Source organism: Suricata suricatta, chromosome 8 (assembly GCF_006229205.1).
Source record: "Suricata suricatta isolate VVHF042 chromosome 8, meerkat_22Aug2017_6uvM2_HiC, whole genome shotgun sequence".
NCBI classification, from domain to species: Eukaryota; Metazoa; Chordata; class Mammalia; order Carnivora; family Herpestidae; genus Suricata; species Suricata suricatta.
In genome coordinates, this window is record NC_043707.1 from 49,286,767 (window position 1) to 49,314,404 (window position 27,638).

The 27,638-nt window shown below is 36.2% G+C and overlaps 1 protein-coding gene across 1 annotated transcript in view; it reads left to right on the forward strand.

Moving 5' to 3' along the window:
• Window positions 1-24,106, forward strand: part of ST7L (suppression of tumorigenicity 7 like) — a 61,030-nt gene extending 36,924 nt beyond the window's left edge. The window contains exons 12-15 of the mRNA XM_029946305.1: window positions 11,562-11,712; window positions 16,718-16,810; window positions 22,429-22,568; window positions 23,785-24,106. Coding sequence (XP_029802165.1) covers window positions 11,562-11,712; window positions 16,718-16,810; window positions 22,429-22,568; window positions 23,785-23,838 — 438 coding nt within the window. The 3' untranslated portion in view covers window positions 23,839-24,106. The remainder of the gene's footprint in view (window positions 1-11,561; window positions 11,713-16,717; window positions 16,811-22,428; window positions 22,569-23,784) is intronic.
• Window positions 24,107-27,638: the final 3,532 nt, after the last annotated feature.

Genomic DNA, 27,638 nt, shown 5'->3' on the forward strand with positions numbered 1-27,638 from the left:
TGAGCCCTGCATCGAGCTCTGCACTGACATTGTGGAACCTCCTTGAGATTCTCTGTCTGTCTATCTGTCTGTCTCTCTCTCCTCTCTTTCCCCTCCCCTGCTTGCACTGTCTCTCTCTCTCAAAATAAATAAATAAACTTAAAAATATCCAGAACGGTTACTTACATTTCTGTTTGTGGATACACACTTTAACTTGGATATTTTCAAACAAGATAATTATTAAGGTTTTTTAAGAGAAATTTTAAGGTCCAACAGCTTGGATAATATTCCACTTAAATAACATTAGTATTATATGAACCAGAAGAGCTCTGGTATTTAAGGTTGGTTTTGTGAGGGTTTTTACAACTTATGAAGTATGTACAGATTAAGATTTTCTTCCACCCCCAGTTATGCTCTCTATCCCTGCCTCTCTGCCTGGAGCCAGGAAAAAATAAAGGGCTTTAGGAGTTTTCTTCGTCAAACTTCAGCTGTGGGTTGTTATAACTTATTTAGCCTAATAAACAATGACCTTTAAGTAAGTAAATAAATACATACATACATACATACATACATACATACATACATACATACATAAATTTAATCTTCTTTTACTCTTAAAAATTGATTATGCAAATTTGCCAAGCATTATATGGCTTTTACAAATAAGATGACCTAGGATAAAGCTGTTTTAGCAGGAAAGATTTTTGGGCAACTTTCCACAGAACTACAACAGAAATGGCTACAGGTCTAGGACTGTGCAGTTTGTTAAAGCTGGAAACTATTAGAAACGCAGTATAAAGAGATCACATAAATCTCTTCAGGCTATGCATTTGCTTTAGATATCTCATTAATATTGATTGTACAGATTTTTTTAATCTACTGAATGAATTTCTATATCCAGTCACTATGATAGTAATAGCAAAAAATTAAAACAATGTGTTTTCATGGTTTTTGACTTGTTCTTCATTACCTAGCTATGGCTTTAGTTCAAAAAATTTTTTAGTCACCAAACAAGAAAAAGATTGTGCATCTTTCAGCTACTATAGAAATTGTCATTTTTTTTTTAAAGAGTGGAAGATGTTTCATACCTTCTAATTATTCCATAGCACCTTGTTTCAGTCACTCTAGTGTCCCATGTCCTTTATTATCCAACTATTAAGGAGTTTTATAGAAGGCATTTTTTAATTGAAATAATTCACATAAAATTCACCCTTTTAAAGTACACAAGTTAGTAATTTTTAGTATGTTCACAGGCTGTATAATCATCATCACTATCTAATCCTAGAACATTTTCATTACCCCAGAATGAAATCCTGTACCTATTAGCGGTCGCTCTCTATTCTTTTCTTCTCCAGTCTCTGGCATCTACCTTCTTTTTCTCTGGATTTGGAATCATACAATATATGACCTTTTGCATCTGACTTCTTTCATGTAGCATAATGTAGCATGTATCAACACGAAATTCCCTTTTATGGCTGAATAACATTCCATTGTATGGATATACTGTATTTTGCCCATTCATCAATTGATGGTCATTTGAGTTGGTCCCTTTTTTTGGCTATCATCAACAGCCGTGAATATTCATGTATGTGCTTTTGTGTGAACACCTCAGAACAAATTTGTTGGATCATATGGTAATTCCATGTTTAACTTTTTTGAGACTTCCAAACTGTTTTCCAAAGAGCTTGTACTATTTTACATTCCTACCAGCAATGGATGAGGGTTTTAATTTCTGTACATCCATGCCAACACTTGTTATTGTCTGTATTTTGATTATAGTTATCCTAGTAGGTGTGAACAGTGTTTCATTGTAGTTTTGTTTGTATTAATGACTAATGATGCTGAACATCTATTTTTTAATTAAAATTTTTTTTAATATTTGTTTTTGTGAGAGAGAGAGTGACAGAATGCAAGTGGGAGAGGGGCAGAGAGTGAAGGAGACACAAAATCTGAAGCAGGGTCCAGGCTCTGAACTGTCAGCACAGCACCTGACACAGGGCTCGAAGCCACAAAACATGAGATCATGACCTGAGCCAAAGTTGGACGCTTAACTGACTGAGTCACCCATGTTCCCCCAAATGTGTATCTTTTTATGTGCTTCTTGGCTATTTGTATAGCTTCTTTAGGTAAATGTTTATTCAGATCCTTAGAACATTTTTAATTTGTCTTTTTAGTATAAAAAGTATTCTTTAACATTATTCTTATGGTAAGCTATTGACATTCTTAATTAATATGGTCCAAACCATTGTGAATCTCCATAGTTGAAGATACCACATATATTAATTATGAAATTGATATAACTTCACCCCTGAAATGTAAACATAAGAATAGATAACGAACCTTGCTGAGATGTGAATGCTGAAGAGTAAGTGAGGGTTATTCATTAAGTAAGTTAGTACACATGATTCAAATTTGTCCCTTAGCAAAACAATGGCTTTATAAATCATGGATGTTTAGAGATACCATAGGTGATTGAAATTGTAAATATTAGACCCAAAAATGTCAGTGATCCGTGTGGATGTAATTGTTGACCTATGACACTCTACATGTCAGTTAAAATAGTGTTGTTCAGCTTTAATTTAGAATCTAGCAGTAGCTTGCTGCAGTATTTCATTAAAGGTTTATTTTATAAGTATACTACCACCAAATTCTTCTAAATTTTATTATGTTTATATTTAAATTTGAAATAATTATTTTAAAAACAAAATCACACAATAGCAAGTCCAGAAATATATCCACACGTATATCATCCATTGATTTTTGACTAAAGTACCAGTGCAATTCAATGGGGAAAGGAAACTATTTTCAACAAATGGGAGTGGGACATCTGGATGTCTAAATGGAGAAAAAAAGCCATGAATTTTTCTTATAGTGTACAGAAACATTGATTTGAAATGGGCCATTGACCTAAATCTAAAAACTAAAAAACTATACAACACATAGAAGAACACATCTAAGAATATCATTGAAACTTTGGGATAGGCAAAGATTTCCAAGGACACAAAAAGCACTTAAGTATAAAAGGAAAAAATATTAAATTGGACTTTTCAAAAACTTTAAATTCTGCTCATAAGAAAATAAAGAGGAGGGGTGCCTGGTTGGCTCAGTCAGTGGAGCATGTGACTTTTGATCTTGGACTTGTGAGTTTGAGCTCCCATGTTGGGTTGCTTAAAAATAAAATTTTTAAAAAGGGAAAAGCAAAAATTAAAAGGCAAACTGCAGGCAGGAAAAAAACATTTGCAATTGATTTATTTGGCAAAGGACTCATATCCAGAATATATACATATTAAAAGACAATATAGGGGCACCTGGATGGCTCAGTCTTTTGAGCATCCAATTCTTGATTTTGGCTCAGGTTATAATCTTGTGACCTCATGATCCCATGGTTTGTGGGATTAAATCCATCGGTCTCTGCACTGACAGTGTGGAGCCTGCTTAGGATTCTCTCTCTGTTCTTTCCCTGCTCATGCTCACTCACTGCTTCTCTTTCTCAAAATAAATAAACATGAAAAAATTTTAATCTAAGGAAACAATGTAAGAAATTATCAAAAGCCTTGAACAGGTACTTCATAAAGAATACACTGGAATGCCCAGTAAACACATGAAGATGTGCCCAACATTGTTAGTTATCAGAGACATGCAATATAAAATCACAGCAAGGTACTGCTTTACACCTACAAGGTGGCTATAATTAAAAAGACTGGTAAAATGTTGATGATATTATAGAGCAATTAGAACTCTCATACTTTGCTGCTAAAAGTATAAAATGATACAAGCACTTGGCAAAACTATTTGGCAATTTCTTATAAAGTTAAACATATACACACATATGAGCCAGCAGTTCTACTCCAAGGTATATATACCTGATAGAAATGAAACTGTACATGCCCAAAAAGGATGTGACTGTTTATAGCAGCTTTATTCATGATAGCTCCAAACTGGAAACAACCAAGATGTGCATTAACAAATAAATGGACAAATTGTGATATATTTATTCACTGGGATACTTTTCAGCTGATACAAGTAAAATACGGATGAATCTCAAGAATATAGTAAGTACAAAAGAGTGCATGAATGATTCCTTTTACGTGATGTCGAAACATCTTCTGGGCTTGGTAGAGATTAGAGTCGTTGCCTCAGGTCGTCAAGGTAGGTGATTAACTGGAAAGAAGAACTTTCTGGGGCTGATGGAAATGTTCTAAGTCTTAATTTGTATGTTGCTTGTCTACATTTGTCAAAACTCATCAAATGGCATGCTTAAGGCCTGTGCATTTTACGGTTTTTAAATCATACCTCAGAACGATAAAAGAATCTGACTCAGCATGGAAAGCACTGCCAAAGTATCATGCCTTCTGATCAAACGCACTGATATATGTACGAAGCACGTAACCCGATGTCTGAGTGTCAGGCAGCAGTACTGACCATGGTGGTTATTGCTTTATTGCACCTCCATTACCATTTTCGCTTCCTGTTTAAGCTGTTCCTCTATGAACTCTTAGGAGTATTATTTTAGTGCTAATGGCCTTATCATGTGTCAGATTTGGGGATTCTCTTGTTGAAATGAGGTAAGCGTGAGGATATTGAGACAGCAATTAACTAATTTGAATTAGTTAATACCCTGAAGATAGTTTGTTTGTGTCTTGCAGTAGAAGCTCTTGGGGGAAGACTAGGACATTTAAAGACAAAACAATAACAACTGGAGTACATGTTTCAGAATATGTTATCTGTAGCTTTTAAAAATTATTCTTATTTAAAAAAAAAAAGCTGTTTTGTGTTGCCAAGAAACCAGACCATGCCTGGAGGCTTAAGTGCAAGAGGATTTTAAAAATAGATACAGAAAATGTAAAATTCATTCTGGTTGATCAGAAATTGAAGCATTTAGGATGTTCTGAGTCCCATCCACTAATAGAAGATACCAGCTCTTTAGGAGCAAGCTCACATTTCTTTTTTCTTTCTTTCTTTCTTTTTTATTAGAGAGAGAGAGAGAGAGAGTGAGTGAGCATGAATGAGGGAAGAGGGACAGAGGAAGAGAAAGAGAGAATCCCAAGCAAGCAGGCTCCATGCTCAGGGTGGAGTGCGATGTGGGCTCAATCCCATGACGCTGGGATCAGGACCTGAGCTGAAATCCAGGGTCGGACCCTCAACCAACTGAGCCACCCAGGCGCCCCTCAAGCTTACATTTTATTGGCCAAATTACCTGTATTATAGCAGCATATACAAAAGATAAGAGGGAAACAGGCACTTGATTGAGACCAAGTGGCACGGCAGTAGTAAAGGGAGAAATGGAGAAGTGGTGAAGTCCATGACTCAAAGTTAGGGCACAGTGAAGGCTTTGCCTTTCTGTTATATTATGCTGTGGCCTAGGTGGGAGAGTTGGTCTAGAAAACACTTACCTCTTGAGGTAGTGCTCTGTAGGATGATGTGGAAAGAAGTTTTCCTGTAGCAAATGCCCTCTCTAGTCTCCCTTCCCTCTCCTTTCAATAGAATATCACTTTCCTTTTGCTCCTGAGGCTGCTAGGAGTGTTATATTTTCTTTCAGTTTATTCATATAGCAATTCTGTTTATTTTCTGTCTGAGATCTGTCATTAGTCTTCCCCCAATACACATCAATGTGGATTCTGCATTCAGCCTGTCTGTCCAATCTCATAGAATGTGCACTGAGAAAACTAATTGCAGAGATAAATTGGTTCTTGATGTGCATGACTGATCAAGAGCAAAGTACCTTAATTTCAGATGCCTTCAGAGAGATTTTTCTTTAACCTCTGCTTTTAAGAAGAAGATTATAAAGCATTATCATTACTTCAGGTCAGAATTATATTGCTTTTGGTCAAAAGCTGTTGTAAGATTTACAAAGTAATAGAAACAAAGTAATCTAAAGATAAATTATAAAGATCAAAGCAATTCAAAGTTAAAGTGAATTTGAGTATAAGCATAGGTATGGTTTTAGAGTAAAAAAGATCATACATCATTATGTCTTTTTTTAGAACTATTTATAAGCTATTTTCCAAAGTATCTTTCTTATTTTTTTTTTAGTTTTAAGGAAAAGCAAGAGACTGGAATAGTCATTTGAGCATATTGTCAGTAGTTGAATACACATTGTTAGTACAATTTCTGATTTGTTCCAGATAGAACAATAAGGAGACTCCAAGGTAATATGGAGAGTCCTGCAGTGTATACTACTTACCAGCCTTGGTTTATGTCTTCTACTGTATTTTATTTGTTGATAATTTTCAAACTTGTAACTTAGAACTCTGGCTTCCTTCCTTGTCTATAAACTTGTATTTCACTGATGGTAGAGATTTTTACCTGGACATCTGTTAGGTACCTCAGCCACTTCAATGTCTTTCAAACTGACTTTTTAAAATTTTACTTTTAAGTTTCTTCTCCAACTTGCCTGTCCTAACATATTTTTGTGTTTTGATTTATGGCTTCATTATCATGGTCTCATCATTAATCTTTACTTCTGCCCTTTCCAAATACTGACTCTTAACCTTTGAAATATCTTTCAGATCTTGTCACTTACTCAGTTTCCTTTGTCACTGACCAGTGTAGGTCTTCACTGCCTGTTCTTTAAAAGATTATCATTGTTATTATAAAATGAGTGCTTCTCAAAAAAGAAATCAGACCCTTTGGCAGTTTATAAAATAAAAAGTCCCATTCTTTCTCTCCCAGTTCTATTGTTTCATGCAATCACTGTTTCTGTTTGGTGTGTGTGATTGCCAGACATATTGTATGCATTTCTTTATTTTTGAGAGAGAGCACAAGTGGGAGAAGTGGGGGGAAAGGGGTTGGACAGAGGATATGAAGGGGGCTCTATACAGACAGTGTGCAAGCCTGGTATGGTGCTCGAACTCAGCCTGGTGCAGGGCTTGAACTCAGAACCATGAGATCATGACGTGAGCCCATGTTAGGATCTCCACTGACTGAGCCACCCAGGCACCACTTTCTATGCATTTCTAAACATACACATAAATATATAGAAATAATTTCAAATACTTTCCATCTTTTGCTTGGATGATTAAAACATACTTCTTACTATCTCCCTGCCATAAACCCACCACCACTCTGGCCATTGCCAGAGTTATCCACCTAAAGAGCGAAGCTTGCTCTGCTTTAAGAGCTCTTCTTATTCCCTATCATCTCTCAGATAAGGACCAAGCCCTTAGTAGTGCATACACAGAACCCCTTCCCGGTCTAGGCCGGATGTCTGTCTCCAACCCTGTTCCTTGCTCTATCTACTTTGCTCCTTATCTTGTTATTCCCGAAACTGGTCATGTCTCATCACGTGCCCTTACCTTTGTGTGCATGCTCAAGCTCTTCTCTACGTGGCAGCTTTCTCTCCATTCTTCAGAATTCGCTCATCTGTTGCCTCCTCTGTACAGGTGTCTTTTATCATTTTGCCCAAACAGAGATAATGACTCTCTTTTCTCTGTTCCTTCCCTGCTTTAATCATGTCTTGGGTTTCGTTTTGTTTGTTTCTTGGTCTGTTTGTATGTCTCTTCCTTAGTTCCCTATGAGCTTCTTAAAAACAGAACTCTTGTTTTACTTACCATTTTGTGTCTGAAATGCTGCTTAGAACATAACGGACATGCAGTAAATGTTTGGTAAGTAGACATGTCTGTGCTTTAGACCTACGTTGCTATAAAGGCTTATCTAAGTTAAAGAAAGTAAATTTTTAGATGCAATCATTTTTTGGAATTTTTAAGCCATTTTACTTAATATTTTTGTAAGTTTTGTTTAGTGTTATTATTTTTGACCTTTTAAGAATGGTAGTACAATTTCAGCATGACCTTATTTCTTAACTTAAAAAATAATTCAGCTTTTAATGGAATACTATGCAACAATTAAAAATAATGAGTTAAGTCTATAGAGAGACAGGAAGAGATGTAAAGATGTATTGTGAAGTAAAAAGAGAGTTGTATAAAAGTTTGATACTATTTTAAAGGATGTTAGCTTAAAGAAATCCAGACAAATATAACTTGGATTTTCTTTTTTTCTTTACTCTTTTATTCTCCAATCTATTAATACATTATTTCTCCTATGAAACTCTGCAAAGTTTGGATTTCTGTACACTAAGCATGTACTTTAAGAAGCAGAAAAAAAGACCAAAACCAAATCAGCCGCTCTTCAGGTTTCAACCTCTCCTATTCTTATTCATGGAAAAGTAAAGTCTAAGTAGAAGTTTGTTTTATTTTGTTTTTAAGAAGTTTGTTTTTGTTTCTGCTTTTCCGGAGAGTTAAACAGTATCTTTCAGTAAAAACTGAACTATAAGTATGAGTTTGAAGACATCTTAGCTATATATATCAGATCAAGTCAGTTAGTGTTTAAATGCCTACTTTGGTTAGTATAGTGTGCTAGGTACTTGAGTAGAATATGAAAGATGTGATTTCTATTGAATAGTAACTTACAGCTTATACTGGGTAGCAGAAGTTCCTGAGTAGCAGTTTGTGAAGGGGATAAAATAAATAATAATCCTTTAATTACCTATTTAAATATATTTTCCTTAAATGGAAAATTTTCCCTTATATTTTGAGGGTGCAATCTTATTTCAGTATTTTATTAGAAACTGAAAAATAAAAATTGCTTTGTCTTAAAGTCAAATTGGAAAGGATATTTGGTGGCAGGGAAGACATGATAATGAAAAGATGGCATAAAGGAGATTTTTTTTTTCATAATTGAATAGCAAAGATTTTAAAATATAAGCTCCTGAAATATCATTTCCTAATGAATGTGCCATATGTGTTTGATTACTATCAGAATTGTCACTTAGATTATTAAGCAGTGAAAACATAGGTATATAGTTGCTGTTTAAGAAAGTATTTTCTTCACGTATTAAGTTGCTATTTATGGGATATTTAACTGAATATCTTTTGCTTCCCATTTGCTAAATGACGACCATGATAGGGTTTAGTTTAAAGCTTTAAAGCTTCAGGGTTCTAAAACTCATCGAAAATAATCTGGGATATTTTGTCTCTTCTACCTGTGAAATGAAGCAGAGTTTTAATAGATAGAAAGGGCTTTATTAAAACAGTTTTCTTCTGAAAATGAGATACTCTTTTTATGATGGAGATTCCACTGCAATTGCCGCATTTTCTTTGCTTCCTACTGAAGAAGCTCTTAGCACACTTGCTAAGAACATAAGGAGTCATGTCAGAGGTCAGCTATTTGAGTCCATTTTCCCACAGCCGCCTGGTGTGAGTGATCTTTTACTGTGTTTTAAAAAAATGGGCAAGGATTAGAGGGGATTAGAAAGAATATTACCCTCCTGAATATAGGCCCAAGGCACTAAGGGGAGAGAACCCAACCAGGCAGCAAATGGGCTTTGCTTGACCAGGACACAACCTCTGCTGCATTCCTTTAAGAAACTGAATGGGAAATGTTAAGTCCCCAAACTGGATTAGTAAATAATCTCATAGCTTGTGACATCTGCTAAAATAAATTGATGAACAGACTGCATTCTTACACTTTGAGGAGAGAGCCAGAGACATCAAGATTAAGAGGAGCTATTTTTTTTTTCCGGCTTTATTGAGGTATAGGAGTAAGAGTAATTAAAGATGGGCATTAAGCTCAGTGAGTGTTGAAAAAGCACATTTCATAAACAAAAAAGAAAAAATATTTTAGATATATTGATATAATGTATATATATATTGATTAATAACCTAAGGCTTAAAATGTGAAGTCACTACACTTTTTTCTTTCTTCCTACTTGCAGCAGTTTTACAATGTGTTCCCCAAATTTAGCTCTTCAATTTGTGTTGTTGCTCTCTTAGTTTGTAGAACAACTTGAGGAACTAGAATTTGAAGTGCAAGAATGTATCATTTCTGACACTTCTCAGGAGTGTTTCTCTTTTTATATTTTATAACAGAATTAATGTGGTTTACACCTTATGACATATAATTTGCTATCAAATGATATAGAACCAAAGAGGTTATTTCAAACTTTTAATAGGGGAAGTGTACTCTGGTCTTAGTCTTTGGAGGAAGTATTTAGCTAACTAAATATTTTTGAAGGTTTTAAGTTGACCACTTTAATAGTAAAGATGATATACAGGTGGTTAATTTTGCATCTTCATTTAATTAGTACATTTGATTACACTGCTTTTGTTGTGGATTGCAATATTAAGGCAAGCATTTTCTTTAAGAATGTTAAGATAGCATTTAATTTTTATATGTGAATAAGAACTGATAGGTTGTAATTTCTTTAACAAGCATATCCACTAATTCCTTAAATGCGTCTTGCGCTGTACTTTCTTAGCCTTGTTCAAGTTGGCCTGTACTCCAACCCCTGTGTTTTCCCACCCTGCTGCCCAATCTGTTCATCCACATTTTACCCATCTTTATCTATAAGCTCAAATCCCAAATTCCATCAAGCAGTTTATTTTCAACTCCTAAATCATAACCGATAGCTCCTAAACATAGAGTTAGCGTATGACCCAGCACTTTCACTGCCATGTGTATACCCAAGAAAGATGAAAACTTATGTTCATATAAAACCTTGTATGTGAATCGTAGCATTATTTATAATAGCCAAAAGGTAAAAACAACCATATGTCTATCAGATAACGAATGGCTAAACGGATGTGGTATACCCATATCATGGAATATTATTCAGCTGCAAAAAGGAATGAGGTACCAGTATATGATACAACATGGGTGTACCATGGAAACTTTATGCTAAGTGAAAGAAACCAATTACAATAGACCATATATTATGCAGTTCTTTTTGTGTGAAATAGCCAGAACAGGCAAATGTATAGAGATGCAAATTAGATTAGTGGTTGCTTAGGTCTTGGGGGATGGGGATTAGAGGGCACTAACTAAAGAGGATGCGGATTCTTTTCAAGGTGATGAAAATGCTCTAAACTTGTGGTAATGGTTATATATATCTGTGAATATCCTAAAAACCATTGAGCTCTACACTTTAAATGGGTGAAGTGTAAGGTATGTAACTTATATCTCAATAAAGCTCTTATTAAAAATTTTTTAAATATGAATACCTTCTATCCAAATTCTTGTATACATTGTTTATATCTCTAATAAAGCATAGTCTTGTTATAATTAACTTAAAAAATCTGTTTTTCTCGTGCCATTAGGAAGCTCCAGAGAATATAGTGTTTCCTAACAGATATAGTACTTGCACTCAGTAAATATTAATTTCATTGAACTTACTCAACTAAGTTCCTCACTTGTAAAATGGGAATAAGAGAAACAAGAATTGAATGTCACCACAAAATGTTGTTCCAAAATTGTGTTTTATGATTTTTATTCTTAATTCTCTTTTGGAAAAATAGATATTTACTTTCACATCATTTCCTCAGCTTGAGTTTACATTTTGCATTTAGCAAGGTCATAATAAGCCATTTATCCACTTATTTCTGCCTGCAGGAATAGTCTGATCTTTGGAATTTGCATATATAAGCATTTTATACACACACTATCAGTATGACCCTCTTGTCATCTCCACTAGCTTAATGTGTGTTTTTGAAATCAAATTAACTTTATACAATTTGGGTCTACATTTTTTGTTTGAATGTAACATAATTTAATTTTTCCCTTTTCTGTGGTGTGTCTCATTTTTCTAGTATTTACTAGAGATGAAAAGTCTAATTTTACCTCCGGAACACATTCTGAAACGGGGTGACAGTGAAGCAATCGCCTATGCTTTCTTCCATCTCCAGCACTGGAAGAGGATCGAAGGCGCACTTAACCTGCTACAGTGCACGTGGGAAGGCAGTGAGTGCTCCCTCCCAAGTGTCCCGCTGATCTCCCAGACCGCTCGCGCATTCACAGGCCGGGGGTTTTAAGTGAGATTGTCTGAGCTCCTGGAAGGATTTGTTGTTCAGATTGGTTTCAAAGTGTTTATTTGGTTTATGGGTAGGAGAAGTGCTTAAGGTACTTGATATGGATGCCACATTTAGGAAGAGCAGAATGAGAAACCGTTATGCCATTCTGCCATATGTTCATTTAAATTACATATTTGTAAGGAAAGAAAATGAAAACTTACGTCCCTTGGCTTATAAGCTTTTTAAGTGGTTGAGTAATTGTTGTAATATTTTTATTACTTTTGTTTTATTTTCAGATGTATACATCATGAAACTATTTTCCTCTTTTTTGATCTATTGTTTTATTGTGGTAAAATAACATAGGAGTTACCATTTTATCCTTTTTTAATTTAAAACTTTTTTAAAGATTTTATTTTATTTTCACGTTTATTTATTTATTTTGAGAGAGGGAGAGCATGAGTAGGATAGGGGCAGAGAGAGAGGGAGAGAGAATTTCAAGCAGGCTTCTCACTGTCAGTGTAGGGTCTGACATGGTGCTCAAATTCATAAACTGTGAGATCATGACCTGAACCAAAATCAAGAGTCAGATGCTTAACTGATTGAGCCACCCAGATGCCCCAAGATTTTATTTTTAAGTAATCTCTACACCTGGTGTGGGGCTCACATGCACAACCCGAGGTCAACTCTACCTACTGAGCCAGCCGGGCACCTCCATTTTAGCCATTTTATTTTATGTATTTATTTATTTATATATGTAAATTTTATTTTATTATTTTTTAAATTTATTTTTAAGTAGTTTATTGTCAAATTATTTTCCATACAACACCCAGTGCTCTTCCCCACAAGTGCCCTCCTCCATCACCACCACCTCTTTTCCCCCCTCCCCCTTCAACCCTCAGTTTGTTTCCAGTATTCAATAGTCTCTCAAGTTTTGCGTCCCTCTCTCCCCAACTCTCTTTCCCTCTTCCTCTCCCCCCTGGTCCTCCATTAGATTTCTCCTGTTCTCTTGTTAGACCTATGAGTGCAAACATATGGTATCTGTCCTTCTCTGCCTGACTTATTTCGCTTAGCATGACACCCTCGAGGTCCATCCACTTTCCTACAAATGGCCAGATTTCATTCTTTCTCATTGCCATGTAGTACTCCATTGTGTATATATACCACATCTTCTTGACCCACTCATCAGGTGATGGACATTTAGGCTATTTCCATGTTTTAGCTATTGTTGACAGTGCTGCTATGAAAATCTGTGGTAGCATTTTAGCCATTTTAAAATGTGTAGTTCGGTGACATTATATACAGTCACATTGCTGTGTAACCATTACCATCTCCTGTCCTCAGAACTTTTTCATCATCCCAGACTGAAATTTTGTACCCATTAGATAATGATTCCCCATTTTTGCTTCCTCTCCAGCCCTTGGTAACTATTCTACTTTCTGTCTCTATTAATTTGACTAGTCTAGGTATCTTCTATAGTGAAATCATACAGTATTTGTCTCATTAAATCAGGCTTACTTCACTTAGCATAATGTAGCATGTGTCAGAAAATCATTCCTTTTAAGGGCTGAATAATCTTCCATTGTATATGTACACCATACTTTGTTTATGTATACATCTGTCAGTAGAGATTTGGGTTGCTTCCACCTTTTGGCTATTATGAATAATTCTGCTATGAACACGGGTATACAAATATCTGTTCAAGTTCCTACTTTCAGTTCTTTTGGGTATATACCTAGAAGTGGAACTGGCAGGCTATATAATTCTATGTTCAGTGTTTTGAGGAACTGTCATACTACTTTCTATGGCAGCTACATCCATTTACATTCCACCAGCAATGCACAAGGTTTTCACTTTCTCTATGTCCTTGCCAACACTTGTTCTTATTTTTTTAATTTTTTAATGTTTTTTATTTATTTTTGAGAGAGAGAGACAGCATGAGCAGGGGAGAGTCAGAGGGAGAGGGAGACACAGAATCTGAAGACAGGCTCCAAGCTCTGAGCTAGCTGTCAGCACCAAGCCCGATGCAGGGCTTGAACCCACAAACTATGAGATCATGACCTGAGCCAAAGTTGGACGCTTAACGGACTAAGCCACCCAGACACCCCTCTTTTTTTTTTTTTTTATAATAGCCACCCTGGTGGGTGAAGTGGTAAATCGTTGTGGTTTTTATTTGTATTTTCCTAATAATTAGTGTTGTTGAACATTTTTTAATGTGCTAATTGGCCATTTGTATATCTTCTTTGGACAACTAGGTTGTTTTTCAACTATCTACCAGGTCTCTTATTTGTAACTTCTTAAAATCAATTAGAAAATGAAAAAGCTTAATCAAAATATTTTATCAGTTGAATTCTTATAATGATTGTCTTGGAAAGTGCATTTCTGCTATCAATAAAAGTTCAAAAATAAATTCAATACTCAACTAGAATTGGTTGATCCCCCCTCAGTTCCCAAACTGCACTGAGGCACCTTATGGCATTGCGGCAAATTCACAATAGTGCCATGGCATATTTAAAAATTTCAGTGGAAACAACAGTAATACTCGATATGTGTCACACATCATCATTAGCGTCACACAGTTGAAGGTTTCACCATTAGGTGGCTCTCCATTCTCTCTTCCTTTTGCTGTTGTCATAGCTTTGCAAAGCTGGGTTGTTTTTTTTTTTTATTAGTTGTTGTGATTTAAAAAGTACCACACAAAAAACTCAGTGTGAAATAGGAAATGGTGATGGCTGTGTGCAACCTGATTCTAAGGTTTGAAAAGGTATGCGGTATTCAACAGGTACATACATCCCACTAGTAAGAAAAGGTGGTTCTTTAAAAATGAAATAATTGGGGGCACCTGGCTGGCTCAGTCAGTGGAGCATGTGACTCTTGATCTTGGGGTTGTAGGTTCAAACTCCACATGGGTGTAGAGATTACTTTTTAAAACTTAAAATATTTAAAAAAATGAAATAATTATTTTTTCCTTTAATTTAAATGATTTTTTTTAAATCACTGCTAAGTGGCTAGGACATAAACCTAAAAAATTACTGAGACACGAAGGGCACCACGTATCCTTGAAGCAAAGAGAATTTGGGAACCTCTGCATTAACTACTTGCTAAGGGTCAGACACTGTGCTTACACCTGACAAATACAGATTAATGAAATTGGGACTAATAAAACAGAATGTCTTTGTGTAATTAGGCTGCCTTTTGCTTTTTCTCTAGTAGTCTATAAGCTCCTTGAAGCCTGCTACTCTATCTCATTGATCTGTGTGTGTCTTCACGCCTAATGTTCTGACTGGCGCATAAGAGGTTTTCAATAAGTATGGGACTTACACTGAATTTCATAAATAATCTTTATGAATGATTTTTCTAGTGTTTCCACTGATTCATTCTGTGACTTTGGACAAATCCCTACTTTTTATTGTGGCAGAACAAAAATCATATTTTGGCAAAAGGTTATTTTTAATGTTTTATTTGTTTTTCAGACAGAGTGAGACAGAGCATGAGAGGGGGAGGGACAGAGACAGGGAGACACAGAATCCCAAGCAGGCTCCAGGCTCTGGGCTGTCAGCACAGAGCCTGACGTGGGGCTTGAACCCACGAACGCAAGATGACCTGAGCTGAAGTCGACCACTTAACTGAGTTACTCAGGTGCCTTAGCAAAAGTTTTTTTTTTTTAATGTTTATTTATTTATTTTGAGAGAGACTGACAGAGCCTGAGCAGAGGAGGGGCAGAGAGCGAGAGGGAGAGAGAGAGAATGCCAAGCAGGCTCCATGTTGTCAGCACAGAGCCCGACACTGGGTTTGATCCCATGAATTGTGAGATGGTGACCTGAGCTGAAATCAAGACTCCGACGCTTAACCAACTGAGCTACCTATGCACCTCTTGACAAAAGTTTATAGAGCTAAGTACTAAAGCACTAAAACAAAAATTTAATCACAATTTTGATGAATACTTAGCTAGTTAAGTAGGTAAATAAAGATCCCTCCCTTAAGAAGTCTTCAAGAGTTGGTGATAATCTAGATCAGGGATAGGTAAACTTTTTCTGTAAAGAGCCAGATGGCAAATATTCAGTCTTTGAGAGCCATAGTCTCTGTTACAGCTACCCAACTCTTGTAGCTTGAAAGCAGCCTAACATAATATATAAATGAACAAGCAGTTTTAACATCTGTATCCTAATAAAATTTTATTTACAAACATAAATAGTGGTCCAGGTCTGGCCAAAGGGCCATACTTTGGTGACCTCTGATCTAAATTAAATTCAGCTTGTAGAAAACTTTGGTTTTGGGGCACCTGGGTGGCTTAGTTGGTTAAGCATCTGACTTTGGCTCAGGTCATAATCTCACGGTTCGTGGGTTTGAGCCCCACATGAGGCTCTGTGCTGACAGCTAGCTCAGTGCCTGGAGCCTGTCTTCAGATTCTGTGTCTCCCTCTCTTTCTGAACCCCCGTTCCGCCCTGTTCATGCTATCTCTCTCTCTCTCTCTAAAATAAATAAAAACAGTAAAAAAAAAATTAAAAAAAAAAAAGAAACCGTTGGTTTTAACTTTGGTTTTAACACATGAAGTTAGGAGCCATTGGGAACTCTTTCTGGGTTGCCAACAGTCATGGTAACAACAGTAATACATGTTGCAACTTTATGAAGATTCCTGGAAGAAAAAGAATTCATATCCAACGAGCTAAGTCTGTTGTATTTGTAGGGAGGAGATGGGGGCAGGAAGGGCCCAGCCAGCCTTATTACCCATTACTCCCTTTAGTTTTATTCCAGCCAGACCGTTCACTGTTCTCTGAATAAATCTTATTCTTTCCCTTACTCCTTCTTGTGCTTCCTTTGTTTCATTCACCTAAAGATATCTCTAAAGAAATTAATAAATGCTATATGAAAATTTTCTAAAAATATGTCTCCACAGTAGCTTTGATCTGTAGTATGGGATGAAATTGAATGTCAAACTATGTATTTTTTTTCCTCAGCTTTTAGAATGATTCCATACCCTTTAGAGAAAGGCCATCTATTTTACCCATATCCCAGCTGCACAGAGACTGCTGATAGAGAGCTATTACCTAGTAAGTAAATATTCTAGTTTTCCTAAACTTTTAAAGTAGTCATGAGATTGTTCTTCATAGTATTTTCTCATAATAAAAGTGCCTTTGGTTGAAATTCAGGATACTGTTCAAAATACTATTTTAGCCATTTCTTGGATGAAATTGCAAAATTCAGTTTATTTCCGTATATTTTTGGGGTAAAATGCTGTGTTAGATGTGATAAAGAACACAAAAATTGAAGATATTTCAAAGAACAGTCAACTTATAAACATTTAAAGAAGAAATAATACCATTTCTTCACAAACTCTTTTCAGAAAATAAAGGAGGAAGGAACACTTCCCACCTTATTCTGTGAGACCAGTATGACCCAGATACCAAAACCAAAGACATTACAAGAAAAGTATAGAACAATATTCCTCATGAATACAGACACAAACATATTCAACAAAATATTAGCTAACTGAATCCAGCCACATATAAAAAGGATTATACTCCATGACCAGGTGGGATTTACCTCACAAATGCAAGTGGTTTAACATTTGAAAGGTAATGCACCATGTTATTAGAACAAGTGACAATGGATGCAGAGAAAGGCTCTGACAAAGATCTATCACCCATTCATGATGAACATTTTGAACAAAGTAGGAATAAAAGAGAATTTCCTCAACCTGAGAAAGAGCATCTACGAAAACCCCACAGCTGACATCATACTTAAAAGGCGAAACACTGAATGCTTTCTCCCTCAGGTTAGGAATAAGGCAAGGATGTCTGCCCCTTCCACTTCTCTTCAGCATTGTACTGGGGGTCCTAATCAGTGCAATCAAGCAGGAAAAATAAACAAAAGGCATTCATATTGGAAAGGAAGAAGAAAAACAATCTTTATCCATAGGTGACATCATCTATGTAGGAAATCCTAAGAAATTCATAAAAATACTATTAGAACCAGTAAGTTCAGCATAGTTGCAGGATATAATATCAGCATATAAAACTCAGTTGCATATTTATATACTGGAAGTGAATAATCAATCCAAAATGAAATTCAGAAAACATTTCTAATCATAGTGGCATCAAAAAGAAGAAACAATTTAGGAATAATTTGACAAAAAAGTGCAAGGCTTACATACTAAAAAAAAACCCAACTATGTAATTTGCTAGCAGAAAGTAAAGACAAATCTAAGTAAATAAAGAGACATTCCACATTTATTGATTGGAAGACTCGATATTATTTACATGGCAATTCTCTCCAAACTTATCTATGGATTCAATACAATCCCTATCAAAATCTCAAGAGGGATTTTGCAAAAATTGACAAACTGATTCCAAAATTTATAGGAAAGGTAGAAGACTTAGAATAGTCAAAACAGCATTTACAAAGAATGAAATTGGAGAGACTACACTTTGCAGTTTTAAGAACACTCATAGACTTAGGAAGAGAACCAGAAATATGTAGGGTTATGACTGCTGAAAGTCCCATTGAGTCCCTGCTTTCAGGAAGCCAAATGTCTCGGAAGAATGGTCTATATTTATTTGTCCAAGTTGCACGATTTTTTTTCTGTGAACTGGTAAATTTCTGTTTAACTTTTCTTTTTATGATTTAACCAATAAATAAGCATGTGGAAGATTATAAACACTAGCACCATGCTTCCTTATGGATATAAACCTGTGCCATAGATTTTACAGTTCTGGGGCCATTAGAGCTCAAGTCTAACAAGGAAAGTTGCAGTTTTACAAACACCAAATTTCGTGAACTGAAAAGTTCAAACAGATAGATGAAAAATTTGAAGAGATTATGGAAGTTGAGTATGCTGATATTTTTCTCCCAGGTCCTTTTATTTTCTTCCATCGTCTGAGATAAGTTATCTGTCTTTTCTTTGAACTCTCAGAGTATTTTGTGAACTTCTTAACCTCCCCCTTTTAGATTGTAAACTCGAAGGCCAGGGTTCTCTTTATCATCCCTCTAGGTATCTCTATGATGTTCACCATGAAAATTGATATTCAGTAAATAGTTTAATTGGTGAAATTTATTAATGCATTCTTATAAACATGCCAAGAACATTGTAAGTACTCAAAAAAAGTGTTAAATATTAGCGCCTTTTCCTTCTTATCCTACTCTAAACTCCTGAGCTGCTCACGAGTTAATACAAAAACTGATAAACAACGTGTTAAGTGCTGTGTGTATGGAATTAGATTATACGGAAGCTGGAATGGGGAGTGCCAGTCTCTCTAAGGTCAGGGATGATTCCTAAGCCTGACTCGAATTATTTGAAGAATGGTAAATCCCACATACAGCACAAGGAGCAAGTTTGGAACAGGTGTAGGGGAAGTCAATAAATTCAGGCTTTGAATGTGTTGCATGTTTAACATTTCACCCATGCCCACACATGTGTGCATATGTGCATATGTGCGTGTGTGCATGCTTAAATACCTTACTACATAATTTGTTTCACACACACATATATACACATATTCTTTATATTTCTAAATAATATGGTTCTAAGATATGTTTATAAGAAATATATGTATATTAAATGTGTATGTATTATATAAATAGTAAATGTTGTAGGTATTCTTTAGATATAAAAGAGAGCTATTTTAAGCTTAAAGGAAATTTATTAGAAGACTGGATTATCTCAAAGAATCCCAAGGCATCAATTACCGTTGGACCTCAGAAGGGACTAGAACCAGCAACTAGAAGGCTATAAAGGTTTCCAGGAGTCAGTTCTCTGTGTATCTTTATCTTAGGCTGCCTTTTTCAGGCTCTTGTATTCTCACTTTTTTTTTTCTTCCTTCCCCAATGCCATCTCTTTTTTGTATGAGCTCTCATTTCTTCTCTCAGTGTGTCTGCTTCATGTTTATATCTTTGTGTAGTTTGGCTTTCCCTTCCTAGACACTCATGTAGCCAAACTTGATGCCCCTACATCACTTTACGTGTCATTAGTTCAGGTAAATAGTACAGTATGACTAATCATTCAATCCTGCTTGAAAAACTTCTGGGAGAGAGAATCAGATTCATCTACATGTTCAGTCCTGGTTCAGTCAGCCATGGCCTATGGACAGGGTCAGGTTGAGTAACAGAATTGCCAGGGGTTCTGATATCTCTTTCTCTCGACATCTCTCTACATCACCAAAGCAACTTGGGAGTCATCATTTTCTAGGTATGAATGAGATCACTAAGGGACACTGTGTGCAGTGAGGAAAAAACTAAGAGCAGAACCATGGGGGCACAAAAATGTTGAAGGAATGGGTGACTGATAAGGAGTCTGGAAGATTCAGTGAAGGAGTGGTCAGAGACAGGACAAGAACCAGAACTAGATGGGCTAGGGACTAAAGGAGGGAAAAAATTCCAAGTGAGGAGGAGTATCTGATATCAAGGAAGGAAGGTGATTACTGAGACAAATCCATTGACTTTGAAAATTAGAAGGTCATTCGTGAGAAATTTTATTTTCTTTCGTGGGATGGGGCTGGTAATAGTTGTTCTTGTTGTTTTTCCATTTTAACAGAAATAAGGATACTTAAGGCAAAGGAATAAATCTTTAATTATAGAACATCAATATGCAAGAATGTATTATATTATATTAATACATTTAACCTAAAGCTCCCCCAAATGATTACAAAGGTTGCCTGATAGATGGCCAGTTTTACATAGTAATATGAATAAAACCAGGGTTTTTAGCATGTATTGCCAGAGTCACAGGTTATAAGAACAGAAAGTTTGCTTTTTGGCAGGCCTTTATTATTTCTAGGATGCTTAGACATTTGCAAATTCCAAGAGGTAGGAGAAGAAGGATATGCTGTGGTCTTTGTTTGATTATATCGTTTGTTCTGAGAGTATTTGTCTGTCTCTGACTGCGGTAGAATGGACAAATTTTTAATAATGTGGAGTTCTAATACCCAGGGGTATTAATGTTTTTTTGTTTTCAATTCTCCTTCAACCTTGATATGACTTACAACATTCTGGAATTTGCTTATGAACCTCTTAAGTTCAGACTTGAACTATTCCCTTAGTTCACATAGCTGTTTAGTTGTCTTTTGTGCCTCCTGATAAATTTTTCTCTACAAGCCAGTGATGAAATTTGAACTTTACTTCCAAGGGAGTGTTTCTGTACTAGTCATCCATTATATTGATGTATTAGCCAAACATTGACTGACAAACGAATCCACAGGAAGCAATCCAAAAAGAAAAAATTAAGTCTCTCTCACAGTATAAAAATCTCATATTTTAGGAAATTATCTTACTAAAGCTACATAGTTTTCTACCTTATTAAAGTGGAAATAATCTCTCTCTCTTGGAGCTTTTGGGGAAAAAAAATCAAACTAATGTAAATTAAAGCACTTCGTGAGCCATAAGATGCTAACAGTTTATTAATGTTGCCATCTGTCATGTAACAAGAGTATTGGTGACCATTGGTATATTTAAGTGTTCCCTGTCTTTGTAAGTATGATGGTTTGCTGGAAGAAGTTGTCTTCTCCTGGCTCAGGGACAGGGCAAAAGGGACTGCTGGTTTTTCGGGTGCCGAAAGTTCAACGTTGTCTGCAGCTTCTAATGTTTCTACTTTACTTTAAAAGTGATTCAAGCCTCTGGAAATTTTCTGGATTTTTAATGAGTTTGGTTTTTGGCATAGTCTTTCAGAGTATAGTATAAGACATAAAAAATATGGCTACCAAAGGAAACTTAGGTGTAATCTTCTCTGTGAATCATTATGTTTAAAAAAGTGAAATTTATAGCTGACCTTGATTCAGCACTGAATTAGTCATCCCTTACTTATGTGGGATATTACATCAGGAATTCCTGGGTTTGTGTCCAGCCCTGAGCAGTCAACTTCCTGGACTAATGAAGTCTCAGAATAGCTCTCAGTTTAACAGACATTCATTGAGCACCTACTATGTGCCAAGCATGGTAATAGGCTCATCTCAGCATTGGTATTCAGGTATTTTCAGTCAAATTCAACCAAATTTCAATCAAAATTCAGATATAAATACTTGAATACTATTAGTAATGAAATGTCCTGTCTTTAGAAAAATAATACCTGACTTAATGTGTGAATGTGGTACAAGAAGATAGCATACTTTGTTTATTACCAGAATCCTAGAGCTTTGGTGTTCTAGTTCAGTTCTTATAGTGCTGTATGAAATGCTACAGGTAGAACATTAGCTGGGTAAAATTGTGGTTCTCGGAAATCTGCAACCACACATCTGTGTCTCAATTCTGTGCTTGTCTCTGAGCTCCTAAAGAGCAAGAATTAGAACAACTCACATTTAGTTAGGACTTACAGTGTTCATCATTACAACTCCATAGCAACTATGAGAGGGTTTAGCAACTTATTCAAGATCACACAGCTAATAAGTGACAAAGCTCTTTTTCAAAACCACCTCAGCATGACTTTACAATTAATGTCTTTCCCACGATGCCATCCTATTCTTAGCCCCCAGCACAGTCACCCGGCTCTGCAGATAGGCTGTTGGTGCTAGAATAAATAATGGATGACTCTCTTTTCCCTTACTTAGCCAGAGATGCCATGTTCTTTATTTTAAAAAAAATTCCTTATTAATTTTAAAAAATAAAGTTTGCGTGAAAATATTAAAACTGGCTTACACTGTATTCTTAAATAAAATCCATTTCAACCTTTTCTCCCTTGCAGCCTTTCATCATGTTTCTGTTTACCCAAAGAAGGAGCTTCCTTTTTTCATCCATTTCACAGCAGGACTGTGTTCTTCCACAGCAATGATAGCTCTTCTCACACACCAGTATCCTGAAATCATGGGTGTTTTTGCTAAAGCTGTAAGTATGATCTCAAGAACTTGTGTAGAGTATTTGTAAAACACACAAGAAACCGTCTCTGATCTGTTTGTGTTAAGCCAGTTGATCAGTGGAAGACGTTTGTTACCATAAATTACAAGAATTGATTTGCAAAGTTGCTGCCATAAATATGTCAAACGTAAGTTTCTGGTGACTTGAGCTATGTTTTTGCTGCTTAAAAATTTAAAGAATACAATGATGTAACATTATAAAGTTGGTCATTGTAGGTCACTTTTGGTGGTAAACACAGCACTTGTTACTAGCTCAGGAATAACCCAACTCTTTTAAATTCTTTCTTTTTGGCATTAAAAAAATTCCCTATTTTGTAAACCAAATTTGACTTTTCCATTTAAATGAAATCACTAGTTGTAAGGTTTGCTGGTGGAGAATAGGTAAGATCAGATGATGCAACATTTCCCCTGAGTATAGAACATGCTTCTTTGCGCAAAGCTTCTCCCTGTTGTATTGCATGTTCTTTTCGGCCTTCCCCAATCTTGGGTGGAAAACCATGTATAGACCTTTATTTTCATTTTTGCCCTTCAATTTTGCACGACTTTCCCATTTCCTGACACAGGTTCAGAAACTACTTGATTTTAGAGTATCCCATGATTATTTACTCTTCTGCATAAACTTAGTAATTACTGTCACTGGCTTAAAATAAAATTACCAAAGATAAGTCCCTTTAAGTCTCCTTTAAGAGGCTTTAAAAAATGTGTCTTTCTTGTACATCTTCACATTTTTACCAGGTAATAATAGTTCAAACCCAAAAGGAAAATGAGAATTCTTTCTAGTCCCAGATCAAAAAGCACTGAGAACCGTAGAAACACAGGCCCTTACTTGGTAATGTAATTTCTGTATTTTTCTCTACATGCCTCCATTTTGACTCCCTGTTTCCTTATAATTTCTTTCTGCCTTAAGAACAGTTTATTCTGTGCCTTAAAGATCAGTTGGTTTCCTTTTGGCATCAGTAGTAAAAGCACTGATTTCCCTTTTTCCCTGAAGGTCAACTGTGTAATGTGTTAAGTTGCCACTGGCTGTAGGCCTAGGAGTCTGAGACTGCACTTGATTCTGGGTCAGTCTTCAAGGGGAATGACTTCCCACTGTTGTTGAGGGAGTATAGATATTTGGGTTGGAAACTGACTATTTCCTTTTAGTGCAAAAGGGAAGTGAGTGATCATACCATAACTGTTATTTGCAGTGGTGCTGCCTAGGGAGCGAGTGCATCTCAAACTGGAATGACCTTACTGTGTAATCCGACATGGAAAAAGTTGACTAGAAAAGAAATCCTGTCCATTTAACAGCTGGAAAAATATATGTGGCTGGGCATTTGCGATCACAGGCGAGGGGTGGAAGAGTTGGTCCTTGGGCTTCTCTCAGGGCAGTGGGACACAGATAAAATCGAGTGAGGAGCAAGATCTAGAATCTTGAATCCATAGACCAAAGTTTTAGACCAAAAGTTATTAATTTACTGTGATTCTAGTTAACGAACAATAAATAAGCATTTATTTACTATCTTTTGATATATGTGTGGTTGGTGGTATATAGCAAGGCATGTTTTATACTTTATTTTATAGCCACACTTTATCCTGTGGCCTTTACATGTACATTTAAGTTCCTAGAAGCTGACTATTTTCTGAAAGTATCTGCAAACCAGTATTTGGTATACTGCAATTTCAAAGGCAGGTTCCATTGAAGACTTGATGGAAAATTATTACATAAGGGCCATCCCCAGCTTACAAACACAATGTATAAATGCCTCACAGCCAACCAGCCAGCAAGGGAGCTGGAGGCCCAAATTCTACTTCCTCATTACTTAATAAAGCGTAGTCTATGCAGTAGGAATGTCACCATCACCTAGGAGCTTGCTAGAAAAGCAGAGCCTCAGGTACCACTCCAGACTTCTTGAATCTGCTTTTTAACAAGACCCCCAGGTGCTTCTTTTTTTTATTATTATTATTATTATTATTATTATTATTATTATTATTTTAATGCTTTTTATTTATTTTTGAGAGACACAGAGAGACAGTGTGAGCAGGGGAGGGTCAGAGAGAGAGGGAGATACAGGATCTGAAACAGGCTCCAGGCTCTGAGCTAGCTGTCAGCACAGAGCCCGACGCGGGGCTTGAACCCATGAACCGTGAGATCTGACCTGAGCCGAAGCCAGACGTTTAACTGACTGAGCCACCCAGGCGCCCCTAGACCCCCAGGTGCTTCTATATGCGCATTTAAAACCTGAACAGCCCCGCTCTCCTCTACCCCCAGTAGGAGGAACCTAGATGGCCTGGATAGTGCCACCTTCTTGAGGTAGAGAAGGGGCAGCATTGTAGAATGGTGATGAGCATAGGCTCTGGAGCCAAACTGCTTTGCTTTGAGTTCCAGCCCGACACTTAACGTCTGTACAACCTCAGGTAAGCTACTTAACCATCTCTCCCCCTCATTGTGAAACGAGAGTAGTACTACCTCACACGTTTTGTGAGGGTTAAACTAGCTTAAAATATGTCAGGTGTTCAGAGCCATGTCTGTCCATAGTTGCAACTAGGGGAGTGTTACCGTTGTTGCCACCTGTCACTGTCACCGTTTTCACCAACGTGCAGCTGTAATGAGGAGTCCTCCTCCTTCACACTGCAAGGAGCCATGTCCCAATAGTGCCCTCAAAATGTGTTTTCCCACAGAAATTGTAGTACAAATGGTGGTTAGGTGTCATTTAAACAAGATCATCCTCTGGTACACTATGTGTATTTGTACCACCAAAAGGGGAGCTGGCAAACTGCCTCATAGAACAGAAACTTTTGGTAAATTGCAAACTGCCTATGTTAGGATTTTTAATTAAGTCATATATTTGATAGCCAAATATAGTGGAAGTAAGGCAAAGCAATTTAAGAAAATTTCCTAGATTTCTTCCACTGTTATCATGGTCCTCTCCTCATCTAATATATTTTTGTATTAGCTCACATGCGAGAGTAATTTAACTTGAATTTGTTAAAATACATTTGTTACAAAAATTGCTTTTCTGTGTGAGGCAAGGCAGTAGGGATTAATGATTTTTAATAATCTGCACTGTACATCAGATTGAGATAAATGGAAGGGAAAGAATTAGAATGCTTAGTGGTTTTAGTGCCTGTTTTTTTTGTTGTTGTTGTTTTTTGGGTTTTTTTGGGGTTTTTTTGCATGGTATAAAGCTATATGGAATAAGACTTCAGCATCAGCAAGTTAGGGCTTTTTTTCTTGTTTTTTTCTTTTTTTTTTTTCCTGACTGAGATGAAAACCAAGCCTGACATTCGACATAGAGCAATAATAAAAAAAAATGCATAAATCCCTGGAGATGTGGAATGTGCTGATATCAGAGCTGATATTCTCCAAGGCCAGAATTCCTGAAAAAGGAAAAATTGCTTTTAAGTGGTAGGTCATTTTCTCACCTGCTTTGAAGCCTGCTGGGTTAAATATGAGAGTTCAAAGTAAGGGTAGCCAGCAAACCAAATGAACTGGAATCTGATTCTGCTTATCTGAAAGGAGCTTCTTTATTTAAGAGCAGCACTGCCCTCTCCTTAGAGAACCAATCTTCATCCACTCTGGCCCCTTTCATTTCTCTCTTGCAAGAAAAGCTTTCTTCTTAGTAAGCCTTGGGAGGGCGTTATCACGGCAGTGAAGACTAAAGATGGTCTTTGGGGATTTCACTGACTTGCCGATGAATTCAGGCTTGTGGCATGTGACTTTAGTACTTTGAATTCAGAAATGTGTTTGAATATAAAAATCCCTAGTTGGGTTTTAACTAAATAGGATAGCCTTTGCAACTTGGCAGGAAAAGGTGTTAATGGATAAAGTCGGGAATAAAAAAGATTCCCAAATAAATTGTTTGTTTCACTAAAGCAAAACTCTGCTGAAATCTATTTCACTGAACACATATTGTAGCTTTGCTGAGGTGGGAATGGGCCCTGTTTCCACATATTTTTACTAATCTTTATGTGGGAAAATGTGGTTGGACATGCTAGTGATGAATTTCTGAGCAACTCATAATTGGCTGGCTCCACTGTAACGAGGGCCTAACAATCTGCTTGATTAATTCTTTAAGGACTACATTAGCCAACTTGCATGATTTCCAAAGATATAGAAGGTCAGATGTTATACTAACAAAAGACCTTTCTACAGAATGTCTCGCTGGGATTTCTTCAGCCCCTTCCCAAAAAATAATTAACATTGTTCTCCCCAAATTACATTTTTAAGAATAATAAGCAGAAATAAATGCCAAGTGTGTTTTACTGAATAGCGATCAAAACTTTTGAGGTTTGTACACTGTTCCCATCATTTTTTCCAGGGCAAAGATCATCTTCATAACTAGGGGAGTTGGTAGATAATTATAACTTTATATTGATAAATATGGTAGAAAAAATATATTATTTTTAAAAGTTCCTAATTTTCCATTGTCGTAACAAGGGACATGAAATCTGTTCATAGGTGAGAGTAATTTTTTATATTCTCCATCTGACTTCATGATGAAAACCTATGATAGTTACATCCCTCTTTATTAAATATGGTCACATTCAGAAATTCAACCAACAAGGAAAATAAGTTTTTTCACTTTGTTTGAAAATGGATTGCTTTTCAAAGCTGTGAGACTTCCTAAGAACTGACATGGTTTTTAAAACATTTTTGAATTGTAACCAAGCTTATATTCACATAAAATATTGTTCTGTAACCATGCTATTTCCACAGTAATATATTTGAGGTATTTCCCAGAGATTGTGCTGATAATAAAGGAGCCCATTGTGAGACAGGTCTAAAATGTTAAATGTTTACATTTTTTACTTTTGTTAGTGCCACTGAAGTCTTTCTTTGGGCAGTCTAGCATGTTCCAATTTTTATTTTCTTAATAAATAGGGGTATTTCTAGCAAAAGAAAAGATGTTCTCTACTTCCGTTAGGGTCATTTCTCATGCTTCATTCTCATTGTTCCCCTTTGAAAAGAACCAGACTAAGAAGTTTGTGAAATTGCTGATGTCCTTCTTTATCCATATTTTCTGAGGACTAAACTCTTCTTTTCAAAGGTGGGGAAAAA